This window comes from Delphinapterus leucas, chromosome 9 (assembly GCF_059928025.1).
Source record: "Delphinapterus leucas isolate spDelLeu-1000000601 "Yukka" chromosome 9, BTC_Dleu_Yukka2, whole genome shotgun sequence".
In the NCBI taxonomy this organism is placed as follows: domain Eukaryota; kingdom Metazoa; phylum Chordata; class Mammalia; order Artiodactyla; family Monodontidae; genus Delphinapterus; species Delphinapterus leucas.
Window position 1 is genome coordinate 103955077 of NC_143137.1, and position 24655 is coordinate 103979731.

At 44.6% G+C, this 24655-nt stretch overlaps 1 protein-coding gene across 1 annotated transcript in view; it reads right to left on the reverse strand.

Annotated features, from left to right (window-relative positions):
- Positions 1–935: 935 nt before the first annotated feature.
- SPMIP7 (sperm microtubule inner protein 7) overlaps positions 936–24655 on the reverse strand; it is a 56532-nt gene continuing 32812 nt past the window's right edge. Inside the window, exons 6-9 of the mRNA XM_030761507.2 lie at positions 17337–17378; positions 15965–16072; positions 6029–6136; positions 936–1268 (exon numbers count right to left, since the gene is read on the reverse strand). Of these exons, the coding sequence (XP_030617367.2) occupies positions 1145–1268; positions 6029–6136; positions 15965–16072; positions 17337–17378 (382 nt within the window). The 3' untranslated portion in view covers positions 936–1144. The remainder of the gene's footprint in view (positions 1269–6028; positions 6137–15964; positions 16073–17336; positions 17379–24655) is intronic.

Here is a 24655-nt window from a genome sequence, read left to right on the forward strand (position 1 = left end):
GAGAAGGAGAGGTCATTATGTCTCTGTTTGTTTGTTTTTTAATAACTCAGGGAAGGTTATTCAGTGTGCTGAGAAATGGAGTGGCCAAGGTTCTAAATCCGGAAAGCCTGGGTTCTAGTTCTATTTCTGCTAATTATGAGCGTGCGACCTTCGATCGGTATTTCCCTTCTCCTAGCCTCAGTCTGCTTATTCATAAAATAGCAAGAGATTTGAAAAACGCCTGCTGTGGGGCTGTGGATAAAATGTGCTAAGATTGGGCTTCCCTGGTGGCGCAGTGGTTGAGAGTCCGCCTGCTGAAGCAGGGGACACGGGTTCGTGCCCCGGTCCGGGAAGATCCCACATGCCGCGGAGCGGCTGGGCCCGTGAGCCGTGGCCGCTGAGCCTGCGCGTCCGGAGCCTGTGCTCCACAACGGGAGAGGCCACAGCAGTGAGAGGCCCATGTAACGCAAAAAAAGAAAAAAAAATGTGCTAAGGTTTATGCAAGCTAAAGGGATCTACAGACGTGTGGATACAAATATAACCACGTGTGGGAGGATGGAGGGATCCCACACAGCCCGCATCCATGCCTGAGAGGTTCTGGAGCTGGAGCTCCACTTGGTCACGGCCCAGCCAGGCCACACGCTGACCCTAATGTGGTTATGTGGGGGCACTCCTGCCTCAGACCCTCATGGAGCCTGGGGTGCTCTTGTCTCTCAGGAAGAGAAACACTGGAGCCAGGCAAAGGCCGGCTTCTATCTTCTGTATCACAGGCGCTGTCCCCATGCGATACACTCTGTGTGAAAAGAATGCCCCTTTCTCTCTTCATATTCAGTTTTCTCATCGACAGCATACGGGCCTTGGACTGGGTAATCTGTGATCATAGAATCTGTGATCTAGGCTCCACAGTTAGAATTCCCCACATGAACCCCAGACCTCTAGGTAGCCTGGCATTCCAACTCTAAAGAGGAATATTCTAAAATAACACCTCTGCAGCTGGGGGCTTCCAGAAGACCTTGGCTGCCATCCTGGAATGGTGGCACCACCAAACCTTGTCCAACTTGTACAGACACACTGGGAACATGCTTTATTTGATTTCTTTTATTTCCCCATTGTACTGTGCATGGTGCCTCCCCAAGGCTCAGGTGTCACTCAGGGCAGGTCCCTTTCAGTAGCCTACAGTTTCCTTTTCCTTCTTATTGAAGGGGTTGTAGGGTTTCGCAGTTGTGACCATTCTAGACAGTGGCCCCTGGTGATGGAAGAGGTCAACTGCCATTTCTCTCCGTAAGATGCTGTAAGAGAATGGAGGGGAAAAAAGACACATAAAATAAAATAAAAGCATATAACCTCATCTATCCTCCAACTAATGATACACACGTCGGGGTGCGGGGGGGCAGGGAGAGGGAGAGGAGAAGCACAGAACAGAAAGAAAGTGGTTAGTCCTTGTGTGTATTGTTTCCTTTATTTCATTTATTTGCATTCAGTTCATTGATTGCATTCTATGCATTATATTGCCATGAGTTTCATTGATTGAAAATCTACTTTGTGCCTAGAATTACAGTAGGTGCTAAGAATACAGAAAATACAGACAAAAGGAGGTGAGGCTGCAGAGGGGCAGCTGAATAACCCAGGGCTACCACACAAAGCCTCCGTGGGGGTGGGCTCAGGGTGTGAGGGCACCCAGAGGCAAGGTCACCTTTCTGGGTTGGGGAAGGACATCCACCCAGTGTCTATGTCAGGGAGGAATCAGGAGGGTCACAGTAAAGGCCAGCTGGTGCAAAGGTCAGAGTTCAGGGAGACAGGAAGGTGGGAGGGCATGGAGCATGTGGGCAGGGCTGGGAGGGGGAGAGGGAGACAAGGGCAGAGGCGGGAGGGGCCATGTGCAGGGCTGAGCGCTGGCTTCACCCTGCAGGTGGGGTAACCTGGTGGCTCCCTCATGATGCTCTCAACCCACACCTTAGTCTGCTCATCTCTCCAATGGAAATGATGCCCTACCAAGTTTCTGGTGAGAATTAAAAGGAAGGAAATAACCGTGAAAATGTAGAATACTATGTATGTAAATGATGCTTTCCAAACACCTTTTGTGTCCAGAGGTGTCCACGTCAGCATGGACCTGGGTCATGCCATCTCTCTTGAACAACTGCACACAGCCTGTAGCGGTTCTCCCATGAATCTGCTGCTACTTGAATCACACACACACACACCGCGATGCTCGTATGTGGCAGAAGTTATAGAGGACACGGCAAATGAATCTCAAGCGCCCTGTTTTTACACTGCGATTATCATGAAGTAACAATAGTTTTTTCTGACATTGTGAAAAAAGGCTGTTGAAATGAGAACTCCTCCTTCTGCGAAGGTTGAATTCTGGTGTGAGGGATGCACAGGAAACACTGAGCTGAGTGATGCAGACAGGAGTGGACACCCTACCTTCAGACCTGGAGACTCACAGCATCCCTCTGACCCATCTCCTGCACCCCCGTCTCCCCGCCTTGAACCCCTGTCCCATAATCCCTTCCCTGCTCCTTTGCATCTCCTCTCAGCAGTACCCATCCTAGGGCACTGCTGGTGTCCTGCACACCACCCTCAGCATGTGTTATGGGGACCGCACGGCCCTCCCTCCCTTGGCATTGACATTCAAGGCCTAAGCCACTCAACCCCACTCAACCACCACTGCAGCCCATCGGCCACAAACTCTACCGCAAGTGCGCCATTCTTGCCCTGGGCGGGAAGAGGGGCCCTCAGTCCTTCCCCTGGTTGTCCTGTGGGAGCTCTTCATGTGACTGCGAGAGGAGAGCCATGAGCTGGAGGAGGGAGAGGGCTGGGGGGGCGTGGAGCTGCGAGGGAGGGCAGGCTGGCTACTCGAGGGGAAGGTCTGATGTAGGGAGGCCCTGGGCCTGGCCAGCCAGCAGCGAGGGAACAGGGCTGAAGGGGAGCTGGAACTCACAGGGAAGGAAGAACCTTTGAGGCAAGTGGGAGCTCGTCTTTCCGGGAGGAAAGGAAACAGGAGTAGTGGTGGGAGTAGCGATTCTGAAGTGGGGGGAGGACACGGGGCTGGTGGTCCACCGGAGCAGGTAGGCGGGGGGCCTGGGGAGCAGCAGGGCAGCCCTCTGATGGGGAAGGTGGAGGGCTGCTGCCACCACGGGGCGGAGCCAGCTTTCCACAGAAGGAGAGCCGCAAGGGGAAGCCGTCAGGGCAGGCCCTGGGCAGGCGGCTTCTCAGGAACAGCGGGAGAAACAAAGAGCGCCTGGAGGGCATCAGCTTACTAAGGGCTCGTGATACTCAACAGACAGAGACTCAGACTCTCACGGCCGCTGGAAGCTTTTAGCGAAGAGAAAACAACAAAAACACATTAAGTGTAGTGTCACAAAAAAGCAGAGGCACTACCTCACCATGGAGAACCTCAAAGACCTGACTTTTTCTGATCACAGGGGCCAGGACAGGTGCAGACCACTGGCCGCCCTGCTGCAGGCCGCCGGCCTGTGTCAGCAGAGTGCTGTTAAAAATCTACACACCCCCCTGTGCCTTCTCACCACAGAGCCCCGCTGCCACGTCAGGAGCCCTTGTTTGGGGGACGCAGGGGTGATCGGGCTCCCAGCCCAACACGAGTCTGTCATTTCGTGTCACCCAGTGGGTGACACTGTCTGTGTTTCCAGAGCCGGTGTGCACCCTGAGAATGAGAACCCCAGAGAAGACAGCTCCACGGGTCCTTGGGCCCCACTCTGGGACAGCAGGTGACAGCTGTGTGTGCAGTATGTGTGGGGTGAGTGTGGGGCTGCCAGGGGTCAGCAACCAGCCTGAGTCTGCTGCTGTGGCCATTACCCCAAATGGCCTAAAGACTCAGGCTCTTTCCTCAAGTAGCAACAGTGACCACAGTAGGAACAGGAGTAGTAACGGTGGAGGCTAGTTTCCCACGTAGGAATAAAGATTCCTCTGAAATATATTAGGGACTTTGGACCGCTAGCTCACGTGGCTGCAGAAACACGCCAGACCACAAGGCTGTCGGGGATGAGGTCTGAGAGATTTGGGGTGAGAGGATGGGCTGTGGACAGAAACAGCGACGGGTGAGAACCGGCTGCATTTGCCAGAAAAAGTATCCTCGAGTTTGCTCTCTCCTCGATCGTGAATTGCCCAGACGCAGGGCGTTACCCTGGCTTTTCTGGGCAATAAGTCTAAACGACAGATATAAGGATGCATTTAATTTTTACGTTGTTTCTTTAGGTCCTTCAGAGGAAGTAAAACACTGTGTCTAAATTTCTACCAGCCCTTCCTTTGGAATTTGTGTGATGTTTGACAATGTGTCTTGAGAGAAAACGGACTGAATGCAAAACACCAGCCTAGAAAGCCAATGACCTTCTTGAAAATGTTTCCCATCGGGTGGCCCAGAGATGCCGGCCAGTTGGCAAACTGTCCGAGCTAAGCTCAGTTGACGATGCGCCCCGTCGCCTTGTGGTCACTGCCCTTACCACGCGGCTCTCTACACACAGTTCACACTGAGGCGGGTGGAGACCTGAGAGCTGCCTCCCTAAGACCCCACGGCTGCGCGATGAGGGCTGCCTGGGGCAGGCAGAGGCCTGCCCTCGAGTATCTGTGAGACGAAGCCCACTGCCCCGAGAATCACGGCGTGGACCACCTCCTCCCTTCGTGAAGTCTTCGCTGCACCCACACAGGCGCCCTGCTGGCCTGGAGCCTCAGTTTCCTTACCTGTCAAATGGGAAGACAAGAGACCTTCCTCACACGGTCACAGGGTTGATGAGGCCAGTCAGTCCTTACAGGGCAGCGTCCCAGAAGCCCTCAGCTGTTAAGTGACTGTCACTATGAAGACACTGGGCATCCTCCAGGGTAACTGTTTATCCCTCGCTCACCGCTAGACTGGGAGCTCCTTGCAAACTGGGTCTAACTCTTGTGAATTCCTGGCACTGTAAACATTTGTTGACACAACGTTTGTTGAATGAACCACACGCACATGAGTGTATGACTAGTGAACTGATGTATGAACCGCGGGCCGAGGTCCACGAGGCCCCGCCATATCCTGCCTCTCGGGATGATCAGGAAGCCCATCAGGGCAGGAGCTCGGACTCTGCCTGCAGGTCAGCACCCACCAGCCCCCCTGACCGCCCAGCTTCCTGGGTCCCTGCCCAGGCTCTCTCTCCGACGTCACCCTGCCTTTTCTTCTGCACAGCATGTGTCTCTGTCCAAAATCGCTTTAATTCATGTCTTCAGATACTTGTATGCCTCTTTGCTTCTGTCTTTCACGCCAGAACGTAGGTTCCTGAGAGCCTGGAGATTTCCCGCTCAACTCGGTGAGCATAGAGCCTTCAGCAGTGCCTGGCCCAGGGTGGGTGCTCAAAGAATGTTTCAGGAATGAGTGGATTCTCCACCAAAAAGGAGAAAAGGCACCAATGGAGGCGGGGGGCTGCATCGGTCCCCCTCCCAGATGCACACCCCCCGACCCACCACGAGAGCGTATTTACTGGCACGGGGCCAGCCTCTGGACCCCGCATTTGCATCTTCAGAGCTGTGTTATCTTATTTGCAAGGCCAGGACGTCCATAAGATGCTTTCAAATTTGAGGTGTAATGAGCAATAATGCGTTGCTTCTCACTGGCAGCTTCAACACACAGGGTCTGCGCTAAACCCCCATCAGATGTCTCCTGTTTTCAATTTGCAAAACAGTGTTTAAAAATATATATGGCTTTCAACCGAATGTTGTCTTTCGTGAAAACTAAGGTGGCTAGTCACAAGAAGTGAAGACGTGTCCCGTGCAGCGTGTTCCATGCGTGTTCTGAGGACAATGCAGAAGGGTGATGTGTATGCAGAGCTGAGCCCAAGAGGCAAAGATGCCATCCACCTAAGATGCATTAAATATCTCAATATGCTCCTTTGAGCAGCAACAGTGGGGAATGGACTCTTCTGTCTTTTTGGACTCGACACCCTATTTTTTAAACAACGTAAATTTACTCTTAGTGCCGAATGGCTCTTTAAGGGGCTAATCATCAATAGGACACCTCCCCACCGCGTATCTGAGCGCACTGAGTAATAGGACTCATACTTACTGGTGCACTCCTGAATCGGGCGAGGGGGTCGTTGATGGATGATGAGAATTTGCTGGATGGGTGGCTGTGAAATGAACCTTACCAGTGTATCCTGGAATATTTGCAGAGCTAAAGGAAAGAGGGCAAGAAAGGAAAGGAAAATAACAATCTGTGAAATAGTCACGGTCACCAGCACCCAGCTATGAAAACACAAAGGAGGACGCAGTCTAAAGGTTTTGTCCCACGTCAGGTCTGGAAATCTGGCTGCCAGACAGGAAAGCGTGTGGGCAGGGGCCAGAGATGTGCAGATGACAGCCCTGCTCTAGGACTAAAGAAACTTACTTCAGGTCCATGTTTTTCTACTGTTTCAATTTGCATGCGTTTTACATACATGATTCACAGTTGAGCTCTGTTTTCTAATGAAGGACGACAGGTTTTCCTTACCAAAGAGTGGACCTGGGTCCCACACGGAGCTCTGTGACACCAACTCCAATATCAGTCACAACTGTGATTTTTTTCTTTTTTTGATACGCGGGCCTCTCACTGCTGTGGCCTCTCCCATTGCGGACAGGCTCTGGACGCGCAGGCTCAGCGGCCATGGCTCACGGGCCCAGCCGCTCCGCGGCATGTGGGATATTCCCGGACCGGGACATGAACCCATGTCCCCTGCATCAGCAGGCGGACTCTCAACCACTGCGCCACCAGGGAAGCCCACAGCTGTGATTTTTAAATAATATTTATGTCTTGCCACCGTTAAAGTACTGATTTCGTATAATTTCCTGAAATTGCACAAATTTAACTCAATTCCACTTACTCCTCTGCTTCCCTGGTCCTTTTCCCCTCCAGAGAGAGAGAGAGTAAAAGAAAAACACAAGAAGGTCTGGAAGGGTTTTTCAGTGTGGGTATAAAATCCCTCTCTAGAACGGCAAGCAAACATCCAAAAGAGATATTTTAGTGGGTAATTCAGAGAAGTGTGAATAATAAGTATTGTTTTTGCCATTTTTACAGCATATAAAACCCTTTCCATGGATTATTTCCTGAGGAAGAGGTGGGCCCAGTCCCAGTGCCGCTTAAGACATGCAGCCTCACCCTCAGGTGCGAGGAAACATGTGAGGTTGAGACTATTTTCAAAGAGCAAGCACACGCTCTCTGCAAATCACAAGGCTCCCTCCAATAACACCCATCTCTGTGAAGTTCAGCTCTCAGGGTCCTCTTGCTGCCATGGCCAGGAGAGGGCCAGGGCTCAGCTTGCCCCGGCCACTCCAGGGCCCCTCCTTGGGAGCGTGACATTCCTCTGGCGAGGGTCCTTATCCTCGATGGAGGCCCAGACGCAAGGCAAAGAGCAGCGAGGACCGAGCCCCCATGGAAGGCAGAGGGACGGCTCCTCTGAGGGTCTCCTGGTTTCGTCCCATGCTTTCCACACATCCAATAAGCCAAGGAAACCTCCAAGCAGCACTGACCGCAGGAGGAATTTTCAAAATACGGAGCTTCAGGGAGGGTGCTGCGTACAGAGTCAGGGACAGGAAGACAGTGGAGGGCGGGGCAATGAACGGGGTGGGCTCAGGGGCAGGGGCTCAAATCTGGGCCTCAGCTACGAGAGGGGCGACAGTACCAAGCTCAAGGGCATGGGCAGGAGGGAGGCCAGATTCTACTTGTGTCTGTGGGCAGGCAGGTCCTCTGGTGTCCTTCTGGGCACCGATGATGTGCCCCTGGCATCAGCACGTTACGGGAAATGACGTATCAGGTAAGAATTGCACCAGTAAAATCCTGTGTCTCTTCCAAGCGCATCAGTCTACGACTTGCTGGCTTGCAGGCAATAAAGCAGGGGACCCCGATGCTGACAAAGTGAAGGGCAAGCACATCAAGGGCAACAGAAGAGTAAGCCGTGCAAGTTAGTGGATCTTGTGAGGCCAGGAAAATCAGGGAGCCAGGCCTGCCCTGCCCTTGTCTCGGCCAGCTGCAGCCCGAGGGTGCACGTGGCCTCCCAGCACCCTGGGGGTCAAAGGGATTCAGTGAAGGTGAAAGCAACTGGCAAGTCTTTAGCACTTAGTAGGTGCTCAATTAATCGAGCATGTAAGATTTTAAAGAAATAAGAACCGTACAAAATAGGAGCCTGGCAGGCGAGGAATGCAGTTCGTCCAGGACAGGCAGCCCGAGAGAGGTGAAGACAGACAGTGGTTTCCAAACGCTGCTGCGTCCTGACGACTCACGGGGATTTTTAAAAGGTACTGATGCCTTACTCCTACCCCCAGACATTCGGATTTAATTGGCAAGCCGTGTAACCTGGGAATTGGGGTTTTTAATCTCTCCAGATAACTCCCGTGGGCAGCCAGGTTTGGAAGTCTCTGTTTCGGGCTTGTTGCAGGGACCTGGGTGAGTAAACCACTGCTGTCCAATTCTAGGCAGGGCCCTTAAGGGTTTCCTGGAATTTTCTTAAAGAATTGCAGCTGTATGTCACAGAGGTAACAAAAAATGGGGCAAAATCATTCATGTGTTGTGTCTCTCCCCAAACATTCATTAAAGCTTCCATGCATGTTACAAAGGAAATCCCCTTCCTCTGCGTGAGAGGTTTTTTCCGCTGCCCTTAAAACACCTGCAGAATGAAAATGCCTCTGAAGTCATAACCTTCCATCAGAGCAGTTAAGAAGTCAAAGGTGGAAGCAAGTGATGTGTCAATCACAAGAAGGCCTTGATATAAAACATCACCCCACTATATGTGCCTTGTGGCATACAGGTTATTGACGTTAAACGGTACTATGCATTACGTTATAATAATGATATTATATTACATCATATCTAAAAATAACACCCATGCACGAGTGGACTGAATTAAAGATAAGCTGCTTAGGCCTGAGAAATGAATTCAGCTGCATAATAAACTGTCACATATTTGAAAACGAAAGTCCTCACCCACGCTGCTTCTAAAATCTATTCCATTTAACCCTTTGGCAGGGACATCACAGGGGGACTTTTTTCCGTCTTCAGGGCAACGTGTTGACCTTATATCAAGAGGAGAATAGTCTCTGGGGGACACTCTGCAGACCTGTGGCTGATGGGTGACACGGTCTTTCAGATGGAAGAAACAAAGATATTAGAGACACGGAAATGTACAGGCTCTAAGAGAATTTCCAGAGCAGTTGTACGTTCAAACCCACTCCCCCATTTAAGGAAAGCGAGAGAAACAGGAAACCATTTAAAGACAAGCGAAGTCTTCATGTTTGCCTTTGCTCCATAGTCTGTTGGACGCCTTCTTTGGTGCCCAGTTCCCACAGTAAGCCTAGAGTCGGTTCACTAATGGGTAAATTTGAATAAATTGTTGCCTAGCTTTACAGCTAATTGGTTTTGCTCAGCAAAGCATAATAAAATAGAAATTAAATAACTTGAGAAATATAAGGAACTTCGGTAAATCAGTTAGAACGAGGGAGCCCAGATGGTGTGTAATGAAAAGCTAAATAGAACATAAGGAAAACATGGAGAAAACCGCGTTATATGTAGACTATAGGTCATGCATACGTGGATTAGAATTCCAGTGCGCACACGTTCTCTCCCTGTACCACAGGCCTGACGAGTCCTCACTGAGTGTGCGCCCTTTATGACACTTAACGTGAGTTGACTGGTTTAATCTCCCAACACTCTGGGTCGCTGGTCCTGGTATCATGCCCATTTCATAGATGCAGGCACTGGGGCCTCAGAAAAAGTCTAAGTCATGTGCCCAGAGACAAGCGAGCTGGCAGGTGGCGGGACTGACCCGACCCAGAAGGCCCTGACACCCAGACTGCCAGCCGCGCCGGGAGAGCTGTGCTGGGTCAGGGTGGTCGGCGTCGTTCAGGGTATGGGTGTAGTGCACGTTCAAGCCACTTGGGCCCTCGTTCATTGAGAGCTATTCTGTGTCAAGTACAGATCGAGAAGAACTCAAACAGGCCTGACGCCTGACAGCTTTCACGCTAAGCAGTAAAGTTGTTAAATGCACGACTAGAGGTTTACAGAATCCAAGTGGGGCAAAGATCGCTGACGCACAGTAAGAGCCGGAGGGTGGGAGAGGGACGCAGAGGGAGGAGCGGGCTCAGACTGTCCCAGGGCTGGCATCGGCCTTCAGGGCTGCCCCCGCCAGCCCTGTGATCCTGGACACAGGATGGGAGCTTTCTGAGCCACCTCTGCCTAAGTCAGGGGTGGGGGGATGTGCAGCTCCCTTGCAGGGGCGGGGGGCCGGGTTAGCTGGGCCAAGTGCTGGCCTAGTGCACGTGTGGACAGAGAAGCTGGCAGGCCTGGGAAGGCTGAGGGGAAGGAGGGTCTGGGAACTGTGACTGGTTTTGCTGACCGTTGTGTGAGAAATCTAGATAAGACCAGAGTCACGCTGGCCACTGGGCTGTGCCTCCCTGAATGCGGTAAGATGTGGTAAGATCCCCAGGACCTGCTCAGGAATTAGTGTCACTCCTACCGCCACCACACTCTAGAGGATGTTCTTCTCCCTCTGTTCTCAGGGAACCCTCCCCTCTGGCATCCGGGAGGGGACACAGAAAGGAGCCGACAGCCCCATCAGAGCAGGGCTGACGCCCAGGAAGCGCTCACTGGCCAGAGGCTGCCCTGGGGACTGAGGGGCTGTTCTCCTAACCGCTCATGGAATGAGTACCTGGGGCTCTTACATAATTTACTCTGCTTCAACCTCCCCATCTGTAAAGTGGGGAGAGAACTTATTCCCGCACCTCTGGCTTCATCACACTGCTTTGAAAAACAAATGAGAGAGTCGATGTGAAAGTTCTCAGAAAAGGCAGAAGTGTGGGCTAGTGTAAGGAACTGCTATTCATAGCCCGTCTTGAACCTGCCTTGTGGTCAGATTTTGTTAAAGGTGCAGCGCACCCGGGGACGGGCAGGGCGGCCCCTTCTTCCATCTCAGGCCTTGGCCCAGGGGTGCCTGGAGGTCACTTTGGACAATTACTCATGATTTGCAAATGCTTCATCAGAGAGACAACAGAGGTAAAGGCACAGTGAATACGAAACTGGGTGAAGTCTTGAAATAAAAGATTATGATTTAGTGGAAGACAGAATGGTGGAGGCGTCAGGCTGGTTTGGGAAACCAAATGGCAAACAGTGTCTGGAAAGCACCGGGTATGGGGTCGGAGGGCGCAGCCTCTGCTCTGTCACCTGGACGTGCCTCTCTCCTGCTCGAGCCCCAGCGTCCTCCTCGTTGGTAAAGGGAGGGGCTGGACCAGCTGAGATGCACATACGTGAGAGCCCACATGGTCCATGGCAAAAGAAAAACACTCTCCCTTTTCTTAGGAAAGGGCAAGGTTCCATGCTTTTGGATCCCGAGTCTGCACAGATCTGCTGTTACATATCATTCTATAGTCAGGCACTTCGCACTGATGACTCCTGAATGCTAGGCATTTTCAAACAATGTGGGCCACAAAATAATTACTAACTGAAAACAAACTTCTCTTCCATCTCATTTTATAATAAGCTCTTGCAAAGAATATGGCTCTAGTATTTAAGAGTAGGCTGAAAAAACAGATTGGGAAAAAAATGGGGGGGCTCCCTACGTTAGTCTTACCTTGTTTGCTTGACACAGATTATGAGTGAGGATTGACTTTTTACCTTTTTTTTGTGTGTGTGTAATTTCTACTCAGTGCCTGAGCTTCAAGAACTGTTGAAGCCAATGGATATCGTGGATTCTAGTTCCTAAGCTAGGCCCAAGTTAGAAGTTAGGAACCTCAGTGGAAACTGAATTAATGTCTTGAGTTCCTTAACTAAATATCTTTTAATAACTGGCCCATCACTACCAAATCAGAAAATATTTTATTAATTTTAATGAGAAAACTCATGCAACAATTCTGCTCTTAAGGATTTGTTCTACAGAAATGGATGCATAAAACTGTGCAAAGATATATGTGGAGGATGTTTACTGCTGTATTTTTTTAACGATAGGAAAGATTTTAGTAACTACTTGGCCTACGTAAACTATGATATAGCTTGTAGTGGAATATCATGCAGCCATTAAAAAGATTTTCAAAGCCCTGCATAGAGCCTGGGAAAATGTCCATTGCACCTGTCAACCCAACACCGCCCCACACTCGCATGCACACACAGCGACATGCAGCTACCTACAGGCAGAAATTCATGCACGTTTGGCGGTAAAGTCTAAAACATGTATCACTTTTCAACACTGGCCCTGAAAATGAAAGAGGTATTCCACTTTTGACAAACATATTTGAATTGTTTTTATAATAAACACATTTGGAAGGAAAAGAATATGCTATTTGGTGAGCTTTAAGGCTAGCATTGAAGGTGTGTGTGCATACACATTGCACATAAACTCTGGTTCCACTGTAAATTTTTATAATACTTCCAGGAAATGATTTTGTAACATGCTTAAAAATGTTTATATATTTTAACCTCATAATCCATTTCAAGGAGTCTCCCTTAAGTAAATAACTCCAAATTAGAAGAAGATTCACTTAAAGAGTGTTTGACAGCATTATTTATCATAGCAAAAAATGGAAAGAATTTACATATGTAACCTAAGTGAACTAGTCAATGACAGTACATCTACACCAATAAAAAATCATGATGAGTTCGTAATAACATGTACCCATGATGATGTTGCAATGTTAAGGTAGTAAAAATTATATATGTAGTATGATCATAGCTATATAAATATACAGATACAAGATTCAGGATGACAGATGGAAATATGTCAAAATATTAATAATGCCTATGTTTCTGTGTAAAAGTTTAGTTATGTTTTTATTGTTATTAATTTTTCCTGTACTTTTTTCTATAATGATCAGATTCAGTTCTACAGCTTTAAAAGTTATTTTTAAAACTATTAGTATAGGGCTTCCCTGGTGGCGCAGTGGTTGAGAGTCTGCCTGCCGATGCAGGGGACACGGGTTCGTGCCCCGGTCCAGGAAGATCCCACATGCCGCGGAGCGGCTGGGCCCGTGAGCCATGACCGCTGAGCCTGCGCGTCCGGAGCCTGTGCTCCACAATGGGAGAGGCCACAACAGTGAGAGGCCCGTGTACCGCAAAAAAATAAAAATAAAAAAATAACTATTAGTATAATCACCACCAATACATTGGGCATGTCAAATGAGATGGTGGCCAGAATACAAAATCAACGAATGAGGAAAATTTGAAAACATTTACCCTTTGGGGAAATTGGTGATTCCAACCACCTGCACCCAAGAGGCAGTAGCCTTGACTCTGTCTGCAATGCGGCTTCCACTGAAGGAGTCGGGGCAAGTACAGCTCCTGTCATTAATTGTCACAGGTTATGAGAACCTTAAAGATGATCTCATAAACGTATTTCCCTTTAAGAAAGTTTAAGATGAGGAAACAAAGGAAGAGTCATATTTGCTTTTGAATAGGATGGTACTCTACTGGGCACAAAGTAAGTTGACGTGTTTCTGGGTTTTGGACCTTATGCAAATGATGTCATGTTGTATGCATTCTTCTATACTTTGCTCAGTGTGGTACTGTGGAAAGGACATAACATTTTGTTTAGAGATTCAAGTATATGTAGCCAAACTATCAAGCAAAGCAAGCAAAGGATAAGCACAAAGTCTGATGTGATGACTTCTGGGTTGGGGAAGGAGACCAAGGAGATGAGGTTGGGAGGAATATACAGGTGGCTTAAAAGATACAGTACTATGTCCTTAGCTAGGCCCGGGATGCACAGGCATTTCCTTGTTATTTTGCTTTATATGTTACATATGACACTATACATTTTGTATCAATACTTCATAATAAAAATGGAAAACCTTTCTTTGTGTTAAAAGGTTAAGATTCTGTTAAAAAATGAAACCTCATCCAAAGAAGAAACTTTGCAACCTCGGAGGCCCTCTAGTGGCCAATTTGGGGAAGTACAGTTAATGTCCAATTCTTTTACATAATCCATTCAATTTCCTTTCCTTAAAAACACTAATTAACAGCAAGATGAGGTAGAATGGCATGCTCCCAAATTTACTTAAGTTAAATGGTATGTTCTACAACAAATTTTTAAAATGCTGCCAGACTGCTCTTTACTATCCTTGAAGAATGACCCAGAAGAATACATTTTATTCTTTAGCAAGAATGTTTCATAAAACATTCCAAAATTCAGATGTACATTTCAAAGGAGAAATAAAATTTTATGCCAGTAGGATATTTTCAGTTGGGTTTATCCTCATGTTCTTTCTTGAAAATTTTTAGAATTGCCACGTTTAATAGCAATAATTTCCTTGCAGAAATTATGGAAGAATCATAACCAACGAACCCTTCCTCAGGACTCAGCTAAAACATCACAGCCTTCAAGTCTCGTGGGTGAAAGTGACCTCTCTGTACAACTGAGATCAAAAGCACTAAGCTCACTGCTCAGGAGACTCACTCCACGCTGCTCTATATTATCATTGTTGGTGAGCAGAGCTCACCGGCCCTGCAGGTTTGCAAGCTACGTGAGGGCCAAGTCTTTGTCACAGTACATGGAATATTTTATGTATTCTCTCCTCTTTTTTCTTTCTTTTTTGTTTTTGGTTGAAATAGATCAACTCATTTAATTCTTCAATGCAATAAGTTAAAGAAATATATTTTAAAACCAAATTTAGTTTTGAAACATATTTTAGTTTGGCCAACTAGTCAAAAGAATTAGACTCAGAATATATAACACTGGAAAATTCAAAATTATTATAGGGTGTAGAATAGGTCTGAAGGACAGCCAATGTGAAATTTAGCTATTTCGTCTCATGGACACAACTGATGTTTAAAAAAAATAGAAAGCAGCTAACATTTAAAATGCTGTCGTGATTCACACTATAGGCTTGCAGGATACCTCCTGCAAGGTTTTCAGTCACCACAGAAACTGATGGGGTAACAGCCATGATGTGTAGCAGCTCAGTGGCGTAATGAAGAAGATGTGGTACGTATATACCACGGAATGTTACTCAACCATAAAAAGGAATGAAATAATACCCTTTTCAGCAACATGGATGGACCTAGATATTATCATACTAAGTGAAGTAAGTCAGACAGAGAAAGACAAATACCACATATATCACTTATATGTGGAATCCAAAAAAAGGGTAGAAATTAACTTATTTACAAAACAGAAATAGACCCACAGACATAGAAAACAAACTTATGGTTACCAGGGTGTAAGGGGGGTAGGGATAACTTGGGAGACTGGGATTGATGCATACACACTACTATACATAAAATAGATAACTAATAAGAACCTGCTGTATAGCACAGGGAACTCTATTCAATACTCTGTAATGACCTATATGGGAAAAGAATCTAAAAAAGAGTGGATATATGTGCATGCATAACTGATTCACTTTGCTGTACACCTGAAACTAACAACATTGCAAATCAATTATACCCCAGTAAAAATTAAAAAAAAAAAAAAAAGACACAGAATGTCAGCTTCCTGTAGTGTATCCGGTGAATCCTAGGGAAGTAATTTCTGAGGCTCAGTAGTTCCACTGGTGAAAGTGAATATATACATACTTTTTGTACATATTATATATATATAATATATTCATAAAACATAGCGTGTAAAGATATATTGCATATATATGTAGGCACCCAGGTTAGTCAGTGCTCAAAACTATAACCTCCTTTGTGAGAAACTACAGTCCTTTCAGGTACCTTTCTTTCAGGTATCTTTCAGGTATCTTTCCTCTTAAGCTGTGAGCAGCACCAGGCTGTTTTTTTTTAAATTTTATTGAAGTCGAGTTGATTTACAATGTTGTGTTAATTTCTGCTGTACAGCAAAGTGACTCAGTTATACACGTATACATTCTTTTTCAGATCCTTTTCCATTATGGTTTATCCTGGGAGATTGAATATAGTTCCCTGTGCTGTACAGTAGGACCTTGTTGTTTATCCAGGGCCGTTTTTTAATTGCTCCATTCATTGCAAAGCCCATGACCATGTTTCCTCCTGAATAATAAAGTGAGGGGAATAATCATAAGTGGAACTCACCAACTTGAGCTCGTATAAAGAATTTCAGAGCTGCGAGGCTTGGCGAGAGATGTGATGTCTCCACGGGGGTCGTCAACGTCATCAGCATTTGTAGAATGCACGCAACCACTGTTAGTATGAAAAGAAACATAGAAAAAATAGGTGAACATATCCTAACTTGCGAAGGAAATCTTGCCAAAATAGATCAAAATGCAAAACATTAACCACGGTGATGGAACAATTTGCCTTAAAAAAAATAAAGTAAGGAGCCTTTCTCTTTTTTAGATTGAGAGCAACAGCTGGTTTGTGTTTTTGAGCAATGAAGGAGCTGCTTCTGCAGCCCTGAGCCAACTCCTCCCTGGAGCTTGGAGGCAGCCGGGGCAAGGCAGAGATGGGTGTCTCCATAGCTGAGGGGTCTCCTGTGGGGACAGAAACGGGGCAGGTGCCTGGGATTGTGGACAACTGGCGATGTGCCTTCGGGGCCTGCGAGGAGGTCCAATTAGTCCACGGCAGTGAGAGGGTGTCCTGCAGGCACTTCTGGGGCCACTGGTAGGAAGGTGAGTCAATTCTACTGCGGGGTAGGAGAGGCTGGAGTAATGAGGGGGGAGGGTAGAGATGAAAGGCCCAGATTCCTCTGTTTTCTTGGATTTACTTTTTTTCAAGGTAATGTGATCTGAATGTTTATGTTCCCCCAAAATTCATACGTTGAATTCCTAACATCCAAAGGTGATGGTGTCAGGAGGTGGGAGGTACTTGGGTCATTAGTGTTCTTATAAAAGGGACACCATGAGCTCCTTGCTCCTGAACCATACGTGGACACAAGTCTGTGACCCCTTGGCCGTCCCTACCTTCCAGCCTCCAGAACTGTGGGAAATAAACGTCCGTTGTTTACAAGCCACCCAGTCTGTGCTATGTTGTGACAGCAGCCCAAGCTGACTAAAGCACAAGTTTTTTCTCTGATATAAAGCAGAGAAGACCCCAAAGGGCGGTGACGCACATCTGTGCCACCCACGGAGAGCCAAATTTAAATAGAAAAGCAAGAGATCGCATTTCCTGCCCTCAGCTTTGGCGAGCACATTGTAGCTTCCACATCAAGTGTAAAAGTCTTTCTTGTTGACAACACCCAATATTAGTAGCATCCAAGGTATTTTATTTCATAAAATAACCAATTTGGGAACACCAAAGATACTGCTCCCCCTTTCTTTCTCTTATTAAAATCTTTAACGCATTTTTGATGAAATTCCTGACAGGCAGCATGCTAGGAAAACATTAGAAATCTGTTAGAAAGCGTAAGCTGTTTCAAAAAGTGAATTACAAACACGAGTGAGCTGAAAGCAACTACAATTTAGATGTAAATCCAGTAATTTTTAAAACATTAAGAAACATTACTTACGTATAGAGAGGAATGTATTTGCTTCTGGAACTTGGACTCACACTTAGGAAAAGAGAAAACATGGGCAACTGAGTTATCGACATTAATAAACATCACACGATTACAGTATTTCTCTTATTAAAAATAGTCTTCAGAGATATCCCATAGGAATGAGCTTCCAAAAGTTGGTAATTTTAAGCAGAAAAGATTTAAAGATGTAGTTTTTAAGTGCTGAAAATCAAGCACAGAACAAATTGACTCCAAACAGCCAAGGACACATAAGTCCTTGTTGACTCTTACGATTTAGTTCCAAAGCCTCTTCTCCTGGGTTTTTCTTTGCTGTTTTTGTCCTCAATGGTTAGACATGTCATATTTGGCAAAGCTGACCTCTCATTTTCTTAGACACACAGAAGGTCCACATTTGACTGGCTCTTACTGACCATTTAGTGTAACTCTCCATGGTGGAGAGGAAGCGACTGTGGCCCAAAGGAGTTCAGTGACGTACACAAGATTGCAGTTACTTAGGGCGCTTAGAGGAGCTTGGGTTTATTGTGTACTTTCCCTGCTCCAACCCTAGAATCAGCCATTTTTCCAAGGATCTCACAATGTCTTTTATTGGAGAGTGGCATTTTAAACCAACATTTTGGAGCTCGACATGCTTCTGGCTGCTTGTGTGTGCCTGCTTCTAGGCCCTCCCAGCGGACAGAGCTAGGAATATCTGGGTGTATTTGAACCTGTGTGTATCCATATATCTACATATATTTCTGTATTTACTTTCTGCACATATATATATATATATATATATATATATATATATATATATAAAGGGATACCTCAGAGATATTATGGGTTCAGTTCCAGATCACGGCAATAAAAGTGAATACCACAGTAAAGCGAGTAACACAAATTTTTTGATTTCCCAGTGCATATAAAAATTATGTTTATACTAAACACTGTAGTCTATTAAGTGTACAATGGCATTATGTCTAAAAATGTCCATACCTTAATTTAAAAATACTTTACTGCTAAAAAATGCTAACCATAATCTAAGTCTTCAGCAAGCAGAAATCTTGTTGCACTAGTAACATTAAAGATCACTGATCACAGACCACCATTACAAATATAATAATAATGAAAAAGTTTGAAATATTGTGAGAATGGCCAAACTGTGACACAGAGATGCAAAGTGAGCAAATGCTGTTGGAAAAACGGCCCCGATAAACTTGCTCGAGGCAGGGTTGCCACAAACCTTCCATTTGTAAAAAACACAGAATCTGTGAAGCACAACGTAAACATGAGTTCGTGGATGCCCCCAAGTCCAATCAGCACCACGGGGCTCATTCTCAGCCTTCTCTGACAGCGTGAGGCCTGCCTCTCACCATCTGCCAAAGGTTTACTCTTCGTCACATGTAACAAAATGTGACAAAAAGGCACAAGTCACACTGCATGGTCTTACATGGAGTATACATGTAAGAAGTTTAGAATTGCCAACCTGTTTCTTGGTGAGAAACACGTTTACCAAGTAGAGTACAGATGGTACTTACATACAGTTCTTTTTGTCATTAGCCTTACAGTTCTGTGTCAAAATACTGTTTCCAAGTTTATGAAGGTCCAAATTTAGGATCACTCCTGTTTTCCCCCATCCACTTAAATGTAGTTATGTCATTTGTTTGTAGTACAGATTCACTTGTTACCTTCTGAATTCCATCCTGGATTTTCCCACCATCCTGGTATACATTTCTCTCTCTTTCTCTATTTTTTGCTTTGCATTCAGTACAGTTTGTTCTCCATGGTGTACACACAGTTCTATGGGTTTGAGAAATACAGCCATGTGGCCAGCACCACAGAACCATATAGAACTGTTCCGTCACCCTAATGTTCGTTTACAGGCTCTTTGTCTTCAACGCTGTCCCCCTCCCCCAAATCCTGGTAGCCACTGATCTACTCCCACCCTTGTAGTTTTGCTTTTTCTAGAATGTCATATAAAAGGAATCATGCAGGGCTTCCCTGGTGGCGCAATGGTTGAGAGTCCGCCTGCCGATGCAGAGGACGCAGATTCGTGCCCCGGTCCGGGAAGATCCCACATGCCGCAGAGCGGCTGGGCCTGTGAGCCATGGCCGCTGAGCCTGCGCGTCCGGAGCCTGTGCTCCGCAACGGGAGAGGCCCGCGTACCGCAAAAAAAAAAAAAAAAAAAAAAAAAAAGGAATCATGCAGTATGAGATCTTTTGGATCTCGCTGCTTTCATTAAGCAAAATGCTTTTTAGATTCATCCATATGGTTGTGTGTTGCGTTTGATCTTTTTCATTGCTGAACAGTATTCCATTGTGTAGCTCTACTCTAGTATCGTTATCCAATACATGTTTTTCCATTCACCTGTTGAAAGCAATCTTGGTTGTTCCTAGGTTTTGAAGATTATGATTAGAGCTGTTATGAGTGTTCACATATAGGTTTTTCTTGCTAATGGGAGCAGCATTTACTAGAGGAAGGCTCCAAGGTAAGTGGATCCCTCAGGAGTTCTGAGATGTGGCAGAACTGACTAGGACTTACAGCTTTTAGTTCAGTAGATGATTCATCATTAAAACAATAAATGCAATGGATGCATAGAAACTGGGTGAGCTATTTGCTATTTTACCACATGACATGTAAATAGAAAGATGCTAATAAAGTTGTTTTTCTTTTCTTTTTTTTTTTTTTTTGGCTGTGACACGTGGCTTGTGGAATCTTAGTTCCTCAACCAGAGATTGAACCTGGGCCCATGGCAGTGAAACGGCCTAACCTAACCACCATGGCAGTGCTTAGGTCGAGTCCTAACCACTGGACTGCCAGGGAATTCTCCCTAATAAAGTATTTTTATTAGCACTCAAGTAATATTAAGAGTTAGCACCAGCAATTTACATCTTTATTCTTTTAAAAGATATTTGAATGGGATTATCAACTATTTCAGCTTGCTGTGTTTATAAGGAACTTATATTTTGGATGTTTTAATCTTTGATTTAAATTATTACCATTCAATTTATACATTGGAATCTATTATTTTTATTGGGGTGTTTTATACCTTTGGTTAAACCATCTTTTAAATAATCTTTATCAAAACTTTAAATACTGTTTTTAGAATATGGCTCAATAAAATCAGTTTGCTGACACGACTCAATGTTTTTCTCAATACTGTCATTACTTGCAATTCCAGATTCAGCATTTAAACTTGATTATGATTTTGCGTACTTCCACTTCACTACACTTTTTTATTCTACATATTTAAAAAAATCCTTCTATTTCTAACATCTTTATTGGAGTATAATTGCTTTACAATGTTGTGTTAGTTTCTGCTGTATAACAAAGTGAATCAGCTATACGTATACATATATCCCCATATCCCCTCCCTCTGGCGTCTCCCTCCCTCCCACCCTCCCTATCCCACCCCTCTAGATGGTCACAAAGCACTGAGCTGATCTCCCTGTGCTCCCAGCTGCTTCCCACTAGCTATCTATTTTACATTTGGTAGTGCATATATGTCAGTGCTACTGTCTCACTTCGTCCCAGCATACCCTTCCCCCTCCCCGTGTCCTCAAGTCCATTCTCTACATCTGCTGCTCCTAGGTTCCTTAGAACCTTTTTTTTTTTTTTTAAGATTCCATATATATGTGTTAGCATATGGTATTTGCTTTTCTGTTTCTGACTTACTTCACTCTGTATGAGAGATTCTAGGTCCATCCACCTCACAACTAATAACTCAATTTTGTTTCTTTTTATGGCTGAGTAATATTCCATTGTATATATGTGCCACATCTTCTTTATCCATTCATCTGTCGATGGACACTTAGGTTGCTTCCATGTCCTGACTATTGTAAATAGTGCTGCAATGAACATTGTGGTACATGACTCTTTTTGAATTATGGTTTTCTCAGGGTATATGCCCAGTAGTGGGACTGCTGGGTAGTATGGTAGTTGTACTTTTAGTTTTTTAAGGAATCTCCATACTGTTCTCCAGAGTGGCTGTGTCAATTTACATTCCCACGAACAGTGCAAGAGGGTTCCCTTTACTCCACACCCTCTCCAGCATTTATTGTATGCAGATTTTTTGATGATGGCCATTCTGACCGGTGTGAGGTGATACCTCATTGTAGTTTTGATTTGTATTTCTCTAATGATTAGTGATGTTGAGCATTCTTCAATCTGTATGTCTTCTTTCTAGGATTGTCTATTGAGGTCTTCTGCCCATTTTTGGATTGGATTCTTTGTTTTTTTGTTATTGAGCTGCATGAGCTGCTTGTATATTTTGGAGATTAATCCTTTGTCAGTTGCTTCATTTGCAAACATTTTCTCCCATTCTGAGGGTTGTCATTTCGTCTTGTTTATGGTTTCTTTTGCTGTGCAAAAGCTTTTAAGTGTCATTAGGTCCCATTTGTTTGTTTCAATTTCCCATACTCTAGGAGGTGAGTCAAAAAGGATCTTGCTGTGATTTATGTCATACAGTGTTCTGCCTATGTTTTCTTCTAAGAGTTTTATAGTGTCTGGCCTTACATTAAGGTTGTTAATCCATTTTGAGTTCATTTTTATGGTGTTAGGGAGTGTTCTGATTTCATTCTTTTACATACAGCTGTCCAGTATTGCCAGCACCACTTATGGAAGAGGCTGTCTTTTCTCCATTGTATATTCTTGCCTCCTCTATCAAAGATAAGGTGACCATGTGTGCATGGGTTTATCTCTGGGCTTTCTATCCTGTTTCATTGATCTATATTTCTGTTTTTGTGCCAGTATCATACTGTCTTGATTACTGTAGCTTTGTAGTATAGTCTGAAGTCAGGGAGCCTGATTCCTCCAGCTCATTTTTCTTTCTCAAGATTGTTTTGGCTATTCAGAGTCTTTTGTGTTTCCATACAAATTGTGAACTTTTTTGTTCTAGTTCTGTGAAAAATGCCATTGGTAGTTTGATAGGGATTGCATTGAATCTATAGATTGTTTTGGGTAGTAAAGTCATTTTCACAATGCTGATTCTTCCAATTCAAGAACATGCTATATCTTTCCATCTGTTTGCATCATCTTTAATTTCTTTCTTTAGTGTCTTATAGGTTTCTGCATAGAGGTCTTTTTTCTCCTTAGGCAGGTTTATTCCTAGGTATTTTATTCTTTTTGTTGCAATGGTAAATAGGAGTGTTTCCTAATTTCTCTTTCAGATTTTTCATCATTAGTGTATAGGAATGCAAGAGATTTCTGTGCATTAATTTTGTATCCTACAACTTTACCAAATTCATTGATTAGCTCTAGTAGTTTTCTGGTACCATCTTTAGGATTCTGTATGTATAGTAACATGTTATCTGCAAACAGTGACAGTTTTCTTCCCCTTTTCCAACTTGGATTCCTTTTATTTCTTTTTCTTCTCTGATGCTGTGGCTAAAACTTCCAAAACTAAGTTGGATAATAGAGGTGAGAATGGACAGCCTTGTCTTTTTCCTGATCTTAGTGGAAATGGTTTCAATTGCTCACCATTGAGAGCAATGTTGGCTGTGGGTTTGTCATATATGGCCTTTATTATGTTGAGGTAAGTTCCCTCTATGCCTACTTTCTGGAGAGTTTTATTATTAATGGGTGTTGAAATTTTTTTTTTTTTTTTTGCGGTATGTGGGCCTCTCACTGCTGTGGCCTCTCCCATTGCAGAGCACAGGCTCCAGACGTGCAGGCTCAGTGGCCATGGCTCACAGGCCTAGCTGCTCCACGGCATGTGAGATCTTCCCAGACCGGGGCACGAACCCGTGTCCCCTGCATTGGCAGGCAGACTCTCAACCACTGCACCACCAGGGAAACCCGGGTGTTGAATTTTGTCAAAGTTTTTTCTGCATCTGTTGAGATGATCATATGTTTTTTCTCCTTCAATTTGTTAATATGGTGTATCATGTTGACTGATTTGGGTATATTGAAGAATCCTTGCATTCCTGGGATAAACTCCACTTGATCATGGTGTATGATCCTTTTAATGTGCTGTTGGATTCTGTTTGCTAGTATTTTGTTGAGGACTTTTGCATTTATGTTCATCAGTATTACTGGCCTGTAGTTTTCTTTTTTTGTGACATCTTTTTCTGGTTTTGGTATCAGGGTGATGGCGGCCTCGTAGAATGAGCTTGGGAGTTTTCCTCCCTCTGCTATATTTGGGAGGAGTTTGAGAAGGATAGGTGTTAGCTCTTCTCTAAATGTTTGATAAAATTCGCCTGTGAAGCCATCTGGTCTTGGGCTTTTGTTTGTTGGAAGATTTTAAATCACAGCCTCAATTACAGTGCTTGTGATTGGTCGGTTCATATTTTGTATTTCTTCCTGGTTCAGTCTTGGAATGTTGTGTTTTTCTAAGAATTTGTCCATTTCTTCCAGGTTGTCCATTTTATTGGCATAGAGTTGCTTGTAGTAATCTCTCATGATCCCTGTACTTCTGCAGTGTCAGTTGTTACTTCTCCTTTTTCATTTCTAATTCTATTGATTTGAGTCTTCTCCCTTTTTTCTTGATATGTCTGGCTAATGGTTTATCAATTTTGTTTATCTTCTCAAAGAACCACTTTTAGTTTTATTGATCTTTACTATTGTTTCCTTCATTTGTTTTTCATATCTTTCTGATCTGATCTTTATGATTTCTTTCCTACTGCTAACTTTGGGTTTTTTTTTTTCTTTCTCTAATTGCTTTAGGTGTAAGGTTAGGTTATTTGAGATGTTTCTTGTTTCTTGAGGGAGGATTGTATTGCTATAAACTTCCCTCTCAGTGCTGCTTTTGCTGCATCCCATAGGTTTTGGGTTGCTGTGTTCTGATTGTCAGTTGTTTTTAGGTATTCTTTTATTTCCTCTTTCATTTCCTCAGTGATCTCTTGCTTATTTAGTACTGTATTGTTTAGCTCCCCATGTGTTTGTATTTTTTACAGTTTTTTCCTGTAATTGATATCTAGTCTCATAGTGTTGTGGTAAGAAAAGGTACTTGATAAATTTTCATTTTCTTAAATTTACCAAGGCTTGATTTGTGACACAAGATATGATCTATCCTTCAGAATGTTCCATGAGCATTTGAGAAGAAAGTGTATTCTGTTGATTTTGAATGGAATGTCCTATAAATATCAATTAAGTCCATCTTGTTTAATGTGTCATTTAAAGCTTGTGTCTCCTTATTTATTTTCATTTTGGACCATCTGTCCACTGGTGAAAGTAGGGTGTTAAAGTCCCCTACTATTATTGTGTTACTGTTGATTTCCCCTTTTACAGCTGTTAGCATTTGGCTTATGTATTGAGGTTCTCCTATGTTGGGTGCATAAATATTTACAATTGTTATATCTTCTTCTTGGATTTATCGCTTGATCATTATGTAGTGT